At 48.2% G+C, this 10,202-nt stretch overlaps 1 protein-coding gene and 1 long non-coding RNA gene across 5 annotated transcripts; one reads left to right on the top strand and one right to left on the bottom strand.

Moving 5' to 3' along the window:
- Positions 1-554: 554 nt before the first annotated feature.
- Positions 555-3,819, bottom strand: LOC116561480. The gene is made up of 2 exons (XR_004273449.1): positions 3,226-3,819; positions 555-2,101 (listed from the first exon to the last, which is right to left on the bottom strand). It is a non-coding gene; the product is annotated as an uncharacterized LOC116561480 (long non-coding RNA).
- On the top strand, positions 2,062-9,940 carry ADCYAP1 (adenylate cyclase activating polypeptide 1). 4 transcript variants are annotated; one of them, XM_032293264.1, is made up of 6 exons: positions 2,062-2,307; positions 2,528-2,826; positions 3,148-3,259; positions 5,444-5,575; positions 6,037-6,135; positions 7,254-9,940. In XM_032293264.1, the coding sequence occupies exons 1-6, from the start codon at positions 2,126-2,128 to the stop codon at positions 7,438-7,440; spliced, it is 1,011 nt and encodes a 336-aa protein (XP_032149155.1). In that variant the 5' UTR covers positions 2,062-2,125; the 3' UTR covers positions 7,441-9,940. The 4 variants fall into 4 exon arrangements, with proteins under 4 accessions (XP_032149155.1, XP_032149152.1, XP_032149153.1 ...); XM_032293261.1 differs by having other exon boundaries at positions 2,122-2,813; positions 3,149-3,259; XM_032293262.1 differs by lacking the exon at positions 2,062-2,307 and having other exon boundaries at positions 2,821-2,900; positions 3,149-3,259.
- Positions 9,941-10,202: the final 262 nt, after the last annotated feature.

Consider the following 10,202-nt stretch of genomic DNA (forward strand, 5'->3'; position numbering starts at 1 on the left):
GCTGAGCCCCAAGTTCTGAGTCGAGAGTATCTAAGCTGAGAAGATCACAAGGGTCACAGCCTTATTAAGTCAGAGGCACAGTTCAGCCTCAGTTGGCCCAGAGAGCCAACAGTTAGTCATCCTCCCCAGATATTTAATCGTATTTGAGGTTTTCCCCCTTTAATAGGCCGTGAAGTCAGCAAACTCCCCACATGGTGGCTCCCTTTACTAAAGTTGAGTAGTGAATTGTACAAGGAGTCTTGGAAATTTTCAAATATCTCTACAGATTGAACTCATTTCAGAATTTGTGTGGGAGGAAAGAGTAAGGATTTTAATGGGGTTCACCTTTGACGTGAAGCAAGGTGGAAGACAGGAAAGCCGCAGTGGGGAATAGCTTTGGGTGCTTTAGTAAGAAAGACATCTCTGCTTGATTATCCGGCAGTGTTCACCGCAGGCTCTTTGTGTGCGAGCTTGCTGCAGAGGCAGAGCTGAACACGGAACACACGCATGTAAACATGCCAACAGAAATCAGCGAGCATATGTATCAGAGAAAAAGAGACACATTCCCATGTAGATGTGGTTTGAAGCTTTAGTAAAGGCAGGCAATCTGAAGCACAGCCAAGAATAAACTAAGAGGAAGCAGACAGTTTTCGGTCATTTATGGCCAGGAATAAACAAAACTTAGTTTTCTTAAGAATGAGGAAGTATTAAATCTCAAATAAGAGCGGGAACAGCATTTAGAATGAGAAATATTATATCTTGGAAAAGCATGCAGAACTAATTAGCTTATTTAAATGTTAGATCCAAATCATAGTAACAGGAAACTCTCCCATTAAACTGGAATTTTCCCTAATTTTTGTGTAAGATCCAAATAATTAAAATGCACACTAATGGTTATTGATGGCTCTATTTCCTTTAAAAAAATAGACTTGAGTTCTCTTACTGGAGTAGAAATATATGAATCTTCTTAAATTACCCAGGAACTTTGAAGCCTCTGGGTGGATATGGTCTTCCCTTATTGCTTCCCTCTTCCCACATCATTTTCAGTCAAAACAAATCTAATTGTTTCCAGTGCAGGGATTCCTGTTAGAAACCTTCAGCAAGTGAACTTGTACTGGGAACCTTCATGCTTTCCCAGTCTGTCTCTTTCCCAAACAGAGCTCAAGTTGTAAACAAAGTGGAAAAAGATATTTCTCACCCTCAAATTCTTAAAATTTCATTTCTTGTGGAAAGCACAATTTTACAACATCAATTTTTAGAATCTGTAAGAGCCACAGAAGGGGTGAAGGTAGCCAGTCAGTCTGTCTAGAGATCCAAAACCCAGGACTAATGGGGAACAGAATGCTTTTTCCTCAAATCCAGACAGGGATGGAGAGCATTCTCAGTATTAGGGCATTTATGGACACTACACAGGGAGAAAGGATGTATCTGAATGGTGGGGTGATTTAGGCGACGAATTGCCACGTTAATAGTACTACTGCCAAATCTTCAAATTTAGAGGCTCTGGTGAAAAATTAAACCAGTGGTAATTTTCAACGTTTGTAGCATCTGTGACGGAACTCTTCAGCACCCGGAGTCTGGACAGCTCTACAGGCCGCGCTCCGGAGGCAGCTTGAGCTCTTATCAATCTACTCATAGCAGGACTGTCAATGGCAGCCAGACTCGGGAGAGATTTACTGAAAAATCCTCAAAGACTTCCTTTTAAAAACAAACGACTTCTACATTTAATGGTCTATCTGAAAGAACATACGCAAGAAATTGGGAGATCTAAATTAAATTTATTAATAGGAGAGCTTGATGATGTTTAATTCCAGAGGCCAGAGCTCTGATTGCTGGGGCTTGATGAAAAAGTAAAGAGAAATCGTAATTGCATAGTTAAAAACATAACTTTTGCCATCTTCAAAATTCTACAAATCCTTTACCTGTCCTTGAGAAATGAGTGAAATAGAAAACCATCAAAATAATTGGACTTCTTAAAAATTGGATTGTATGAGTGAAAGGTGTTTATGAGAAGTCGATGACTCCGGATCTTATCATCCAAGAGGACAGCACAGAATAGTTAATATGTTCCTTGAGGGACTAGGATGCTGACGTCTTTTTCTGATACCCGATCATTACGTGACTGAAAATAAAAGGAAGTCATTTCATGAATAAAAATTGGAGCGCAACAGTGCAACAAAATATTCTGTACTTAAAGGCAACAGGCAGACAGATGTTGACAAAGAAGGCTCTCCAAAAACCGTGTTCGGATAGATTTTTGCTAACTGCACGGATAAATACGAGCAGAAGGCCGGTCAACTCTGTAACCGCCGGCAGCAGCAGCAGAAGAAGCCGCAGCTTCAGAGGCAGCCAGAGAGACCACAGGGCAGAGTAGGCGCTGCCGACCCCCGCAGCGGCCTGACCAGCGGCTCCCAGGAAGGCCGGCTAGCCACCGGCCCTCTCCCTTTCTTCTCCCTCTCCTCCCCATCTTCTCTGCCATTCCCTCTTTTTCTTAATCACCTGCTTCTTCCTCCGGGTGGACTTACGACCACTTTGCTAGTCCGCCCTTTACCTCATCGCCCCCTCTTTATCTTTCTTCTATCTCTCTCTCTTCGCCCCCTTCTCTCCGTGTCACGCTCTCTCCTAGTTCTGCGCGTCTACAAACTTTTGAACAGAATACAAGCCTCGGCAAACAAGTCCTGCAGCTCCTCCTGCTGCTCCTGCTCGTTCCTGCGGCTTCTGCTCAGACACCGACGCCAGACGGTGATGCCTCTCGGGTTGTGACTCCAGCTCAGAAACTTGAAGGAGCCCTTTGCCCCCCGTCCTACTTGGCAGCACACCCTCTCCTGACAGCGGTAAGGGTTGAAGGATAAGGGAAAGAAAATCTTATCAAGCCGACCGACTTACTCGACCGCTGATTCTTTCGCTGGCATCGCGTCAGGGTAGTTAGTTTTCCTTCAACCAGGTCTGGCTAGTTATTGGGCTCTGGGTATATACATCTATATATTTTTCTAACTATAGCAAGCAAGAAGTGGCAGGGCGCGCGCTGGCTGTCGTTAAGTGGTGTTCAACACTGGGAGCCGGGGCTTCGCTCCGTCCCTCCCCCAGCTTCGAGAGTTTTTTTGGGGTTGGAGGGTGGAAGGCTAGGGGCTTTCTTACAGTTGTGTGCCCTCTTTCCCATCCTGTGCAGAATGACCATGTGTAGCGGAGCGAGGCTGGCCCTGCTGGTCTATGGGATAATCATGCACAGCAGCGTCTACTGCTCACCTGCCGCCGCCGGACTCCGGTTCCCTGGGATCAGGTAGGTGCTGGCTGCCCTGCCCGAGCCGGAGCTGGGGCTTCCCAGTCACAGACACTTCCTCACGGTCTCCCTCCTGCAGTCCTCTGGGTCCAGACTACTAGCGTCGCCCTCTGCGACCCCAGTGCGCCCCCACCAGCCTTAGATGGACTGCGGGTCCCCATTCTAGCCGGAGGGTCTGGCAGGCTTGGCGACGGTTCGGACCCCTCCCCCAGCCAAGGGCCGCTCAGGGTCCAGGGGTAGAGCCCTTGAGCTTCCGATCGCTGGAGAAACCTCCCCTCCCCCAACCTGGCCCGCAGGACGGGGGCAGGGCACGGCCCCTGGCTTGGTTTCTTTGACCTATTCTTAGGATGAGTTAGGAGAACTTCAGCGCTGGAGCCTGGCCTGGGGTTGAGCGTTAAGCTCCCTCGGACTTTGCTTTGTTACTGCTTGTTCTGCACTATCCGGGCGGGTTCTCCCTCTCTCCTCCGCCCTTTCTCTTAATTTCATTCCAAATCTTTCCCCTGAAGAGGTTTCTTTCAAGTGATCCGTGTTCCAACTGCATTTTGAATCCCAGGCTCTCTTGGGGGGCGTGAGGGGGGAGGGTGTTGGCCCGGTGTGATTCAGGAAAAACGACTTAACAGAGGGAAGAACAAGAACGAGACTGCGAGGGAGGGGGAAAACAGACGCAAGGGAGGAGGAAAAGAAAGCCAGCAGGCAGGAAGGGCAGGGAGAGCAGCCCTGCCCGGCCCAGGATGGAGGAACCTTGGCTTTTTTCTTAAACCGGGGTTTCTAATGGGCAGGCACTGCTCAGGTTCCCGGAGGCAGCCCCAGAGTCGCGGGCCGATGTGCCGGACCTTAGAAGCGCCTTAGGCCGGGCAGGGTCCGCACTCGCGGCGCCTGGGGCAGCAAGGAGCGCGCGGTCTGAAGGCGCCGCTGCCTGCCTTCTCCGAGCCGCGCCCAGGGAAATTAGCCTTGGGGGGCCGCTGACCATTGATTTGCACTGAGAGATGGGTTCTGGCTTCTGTATTAGGATTCCAGCATCTGGGCTCCAGGCAGGCAATATCCAGAAAGACCCAAAGTTCGGGATACCCCGGACAGGGCTGAGGCGCAACGCGAAGGAAAGGCTGGGTGTGGGGCGTGCGGAGGGATGTGCGTGCTTAGCCCCGGCTTCTCCAAGGATGGAGAAGAGGCGAGTGAAGTAACGAAGTACTACTCCAACCCCGCATGGAGAGTGCTACTAGCGCTGGCTGCATTCCAAGTCTCCAGGGGTCCAAAGCGAGAGGGATTTGTTTTAACCCATCTCTACCCGTCCTGTATAAAGAATGGAGGCTGTAGACGAGGGCGACTGCGAAGTCGCCAGGCACTCGCTGGCTCTCAGTACCCTGTTGAACCCCTCCTTGTGCTCCGAGGTTGAGATGGGGCCCCGCCATCGCTAACAGGTTAGCACGAACTATTCTTTTAGTGGCCTTAAAACACCCTTGTTTCACCCCCAGCTATTTTCAAATTCCCGTGTGCCTGGCACTTTCTCCGGGCGAGAGGCACCGGAGGGCGCGGACAAAACACAGTCTGAGCCGCCGCCAAACCCGCTAAGTTTAGGGGCATCTATTATTCATGTTCCTGCCAGATCCTCTCCTGCCCAAAATAGAAACCGAGGTTCTCCGTGACCTACATCTGCGCGGGGAAGGGCTCCCCTGGGCTCGGAGGCTGGGGTGGGGGTGGCTGCGGAGTTGGCCGCCTCACACCCCATCCTCTCCTTTGCTTTCTGGGCCTCCCCGTTTGGGTCTTCGCGTGGGTCAGCGCCTAGTCTCGTAGGACCTTTCTCGTCCCCGCCCGTTGCTACTTTGGGGAGGCTCGGACGCCAGGCGGGGAGGGGGGGCGGTCCTTTTCAGTAGCCAGGTTTGCGCGATCGGCGGAGACGCCTCTGTTTCCTGAAAAGTGCTCGTTGAGGCCTTGGCCCTGCAGGAAGACACTGCAGTGGCACCCGCGAGAGGAGGGGTCGGCGAGCCGCCTGGCGGGGTAGGAATGGTTGGGTATGTTTCCCTTCTCCTTACCTCTGCTCCCACCTCCCGTCCTGGGAGAAAAGACAATTTTTCCTGGAAGACTTTACCAACTGTGAATATCAGTGATATCCCATTTATTTTGGTCCTCGCAGAGCTGGGGAGGGACTTGTACTGACCACTCCTTCTGTCCCCGGCCACCCCGCAGGCCAGAGGAAGAGGCGTACAACGAGGACGGAACCCCGCTGCAAGATTTCTACGACTTGGAGCCTCCGGGCGCAGGGAGCCCCGCCTCCGCTCTGCGCGACGCTTTCGCGCTGTACTACCCGGTGGAGAGCAGGTGAGATTCGCGCGGCCTCGCGCACACCCGCGGCTGGGCGCTCCGGATGGCGGTGGCGGGAGGGGTAGTGTGGTGACCCACCGATGATTTTTTTTCCCCGTTACCTCAATCCTCTCCCTGGCCATATTCTATTGCAGCTGCAGAAAATTAGCCGCGGGCGGGTCTTTGTGGACCTCAGGGCCGCATGGGGACCGAGGGGGCTGTGGCCCAAAGAGTGGCAGTGAGTGGCGTCAAGGAGCCCACACTCCACATCTGCCATTCCTCCAGCCAGGACTAACTCCCGATCCTATCAGTCACTCTCGGGATCATCCCGGGAGTTGTTCTCGAGTTCTGTGCCTTTGGAGGTTTCTCTGTCAACCTCTCTGACTGCCGAGGGGGCGCGCACACCCAACAGGGGGGTCTCTAGCCCAGTTGGGGGCAGAATCAGTGACCCAGGGCCGCGCACTTTGCCTCCCGGTTAGAGATGTCGTCCACGGGATTCTTAACAAGGCCTACCGCAAAGTGCTGGACCAGCTGTCCGCCAGGAAGTACCTGCAGTCGCTCGTGGCCAAGGGCGTGGGGTAAGATTTGTGGAAGGGTTAACCCGTGCAAGGTGGCTCTCGCGCGCCGGGGTGGGTGCCTGAGCGGGGCACGCGCTGGGAGGGCGGCGCGGCTTGCGCGGCCGTGTGTGCACGTGGGGCCCAGGGTGAGTCTGTGCCCCAGGATCTGGGGTGGGTACCGGCCGAGGGTCGCCGGTGAGGTTTTGAAGTGGCACCTTAAATTTGCCCAGAGAGCTCTGGAAGAGAGAAAAAGGGAACGCGTGCCAGGGTGTTTGATCCGTTTTGAATGAAAGGAAAGAGAAAGCAAACCAAACCTCTCAGTCATTCAAAACCTTCAAGCTTCCAGGGAGTTTTTGCTGTAATTTCCTCTAAGCATTATTATTATTATTATTTTTTTTGGGCGGAGGGAAGGGGAAAGGGGTGTTTGTATTTACTGAAAATCCAAATCGAAAAAATAAATCGCCAAATTTGGACACTTAGGAAACCAAGGAGTTTTTGCTCACGCCAGGCAAACCGAGAGCATAGGGCTTGCGTGAAGGGTATTGCAGCAGAAGGCAACATTTTAATAAAGCCCATGGGAAAACAGATTACATTTTCGCTGTGAATAATTCATGCAGTGAATAATATAAGCCTGTCGACTTATATTACTATCACGTTTTTCAACTTGGCGTGAGGAGGGAGAGGAGTGGTCATGTTTGACTAGGAATTGCAAGATCGATGCAAACTCCAGGGCAGCAGCCAGCCTGGCGTATTGAGGGTTCTCTGGTTATTTTCTCTGTACGTCGAAGGAGATGAAGAGTGAGGACAATTTAGCGCAAACGCACGGATGGTCAGATCTCAAGGGGCAGCGTTGGGAGAAGGGTTAGGCTTAAAACACGTGTCGTCTGCCTGGATCTTATCCCGGGCCCCTTCTGTAGGGTTTCGTGCCAGGAAATCCTGGCGAGGGAGGGAGGCATTGAGGGGCTTCGATTTCAGCCCTCCCTACGACAGCTTCCTGGCAGAGGGAGGCGGTGAGGTGGGCAGTGCGAGCCCCAGGCCGTCCCCAAGGCTCCGCGTGGGAAGGGGCCCGCCTGCTCCCCGCAGCGATTGAACCTTTGTCTCCCGCCCCGCCACCCTCTTCCCGACCCCTTTGCTTGCAGTGGGAGCCTAGGCGGCGCGGAGGACGACGCGGAGCCGCTCTCCAAGCGCCACTCGGACGGAATCTTCACGGACAGCTACAGTCGCTACAGGAAACAAATGGCTGTCAAGAAATACTTGGCGGCCGTTCTAGGGAAAAGGTATAAACAAAGGGTTAAAAACAAAGGACGCCGAATAGCGTATTTGTAGCGCTGAGTTACCAGCTACCCTGTGTATACAGCCCCGACGCAATGAAAAGTCCTTCTCCAACTGACTGAATAGTTATCGCTCATGTGTTCTATCCAAACATGTATTTATGTAATGAAGTAAAGCCATTAAATGAATATTTTGATAATAATATTGTTTTTCTTTTTACAAAGCACTAGAGAATGCACAGATATACTTTGTGGACCAATTATTGATATATATTATAAATATATATAAAGAATATATATGTATAGAAGTATAGAGAGCAGTTCATACAAAGCGTGCACAAGGATTGAAAATTCGCCTGAGCTGTTTATGTTTTTATAAAAAGAAATAGAAAAATAGACAATCATTGTTTTGAATATTACTCCTATTTTTGTAAACTGGAATTAAAAGGATAGTATTTTTATCCACGACAGGCCTGAAGATATTAATACTGACCATTTGCTACTGTACATAAACAACGATGCCCTGCTCCAGGGAGATTTTGGGGAATGATTTGGAGAATTGCTGAAGGGCATTCTATTTCAGTGAGCCTCTGGGGCAGGCTGCTTCTATACCAGCCTAACTCAACTGGGCACTGTGCCCCTGGTTGGGTGGCAATTCCAATATTTCTGCTTTCTTTGATTCTCCTTTTATGTGTAGTTGTCTCTCTTCAGACTCAGCCCAGAAGAAAATTCTCCTGATAAAACAACAGCTCGATCCAAATTGTGCTTCTCCTCAGAATCCACACCACTCCCTGGGGGAAGAGTTGAGGAACTGTACAGAAAAGGGAGCCTTCAATAGACTGCTCTCTTTTCTGTACTTCCTGAGTTGCCAGGGAACCTAGTATCCCCAAATTAGGGCAATTGGAACAAAGTGAAGGAAATAGAGGTAAATTGGAAGTGGCAGAGCATCAGGCTGTAGGAGGAGGACCCTGGAAAGGGACTGGTTCTAGGCTGCCCCAGGTCTGGGAAGCTGAGGGCAAGTCCAGTCCCAAATGGTCCTGACTGAGTTTGGGCGCTGGGTATTGGAAATGGATGCAAAGTACAATGTGTTTTTCTCCAGTGCTGTCCATACTTCTCATCTTGTGAAATGGCCAGGATCCTCCCCTTTGAAACCTGCTCTGTAGGAGCCACCCCTTTCCTTTGTGGTTTTTATGGAGACCTCTCCTTCCTACCCTCCTGCACTGTTTAAGTACTGTTTACCATTTTTCATTCACTTCTCTTAAACTTGTGAAGCTTTTCACCTTTTTTTTTGGTTTGATGCAGGCACTTATTGTAAAGTTTAGGAACCCCTGTGTAGCTACTAATAAGTAATTATGCACTAAATATGAACCCGTTGTTTCTTGTTTATTGAGTTTGTAGGTAAAATGTATTTTTCTACATTATTGCTTATTGCTTAGTAAAATTTATTTCATAAAACCAACCTTTGTCATATTAGAATGTGTAGTGTTCACATGTTGCTCAGTTTTGCTAACTGATAAATCATTTAAACCTCTTCTTCATATGTATGAGTACTATCTTATATCTGTGTTCAAGAGTGAGGTAAGCAAGCTCCAGCAGACCCTAAGAATCTATCCTTGTATCCTTTCTTTGGCTAAAGAAAGCATGTCTGTTTCCTGTCAATTCTTTGAACATATAGAGTAATCTTTATAAACAAAAGAACCTTCACCCAGCAACCAGATCAAGCAGCAACAGACAAACCAGCGAACCAGTCTCCCAAATTTCAGGCACAAGTTTTTGTTTTCTTTAAAAGATGAAGAAGAAGAAAAAAAGAACAAGAAAAGATTAAACATTAGCTTGTAAAGTTTAAAGGACCTTTCCTTTTCCTTTTCCTTTACGGATTTGATCAGTATGAAGTCATAAATCAAAGAAAACAGAATTGGATTTGCATTCCCAGGCGGGATGGATGCTGCCAGGAGATCACATTGCAAATAGCGAAAACAGAGGCATTCAATCTATGCCTGAGTCCTGTGTATAGGATCAATCTTCCTTTAATTCTGCAGTCTCCTCAGGCAATGTGACACGGGATGCAGTTTGCAGCTTTAGTGCCTTTCTTCGCCTTTTAAATTGCCACGAATCACAGATGGCTATTTAGTGGCCCTACAATGCTGCAACACATCAGCTTGCATTTTAGTCTTAATTATTTGTTTCTTGGATAATGGGCAGAGTATTCTGTATTTGTGTCAGCTGTTAGTGGTGAAATAGGGCTCTAGTTAACCTTTTATTTATGAAGTCTAATTTAGTGTTCCCGTGGCTAGTTGCAAGCATTTCACAGTGATCACCCAGTTTAATCTTTTGTATACTTTTTAGAAATGCCAGGAGCCTTACTAAACTGAAGCAGATTTATGATATAGTGATCATTTAGGTAGATGTTAGTCTTGAAGCTCTTATTTTGTGTGCAACTGATTATAAAAAATCTTAACCAAGTATTATTACACACATGATATCTATAACTAGGACTTTGATAACTGTTATATAAAGTGTGTAAAATTTGTATGAATAAATTTTTGTAAACAATGCAACTTGGTCTAATGTTTGGAAAAAAAGACATTCAGGAAATAACTACTTTAAAATCTCTTAAAGTATTATATTTCTTTAGCAACCATAAGATTTATTTTTTATATCTGAAATATTTATTTAAGAAACCTTGAATTTTCATGAACTGTGCTTTAATACTTGCTGGGCTACTGGATTCTGCTAAAAATTTAAAGTAGCTACTCAAATGGAGATGCCTAAGAAGATTTTAAGCTCATAAACAGGCATGATGTTGCAACATTATAA

The sequence above is a fragment of the Sapajus apella genome, unplaced genomic scaffold (genome assembly GCF_009761245.1).
Source record: "Sapajus apella isolate SASKATOON/1434 unplaced genomic scaffold, GSC_monkey_1.0 scaffold29, whole genome shotgun sequence".
Lineage (NCBI taxonomy): Eukaryota > Metazoa > Chordata > Mammalia > Primates > Cebidae > Sapajus > Sapajus apella.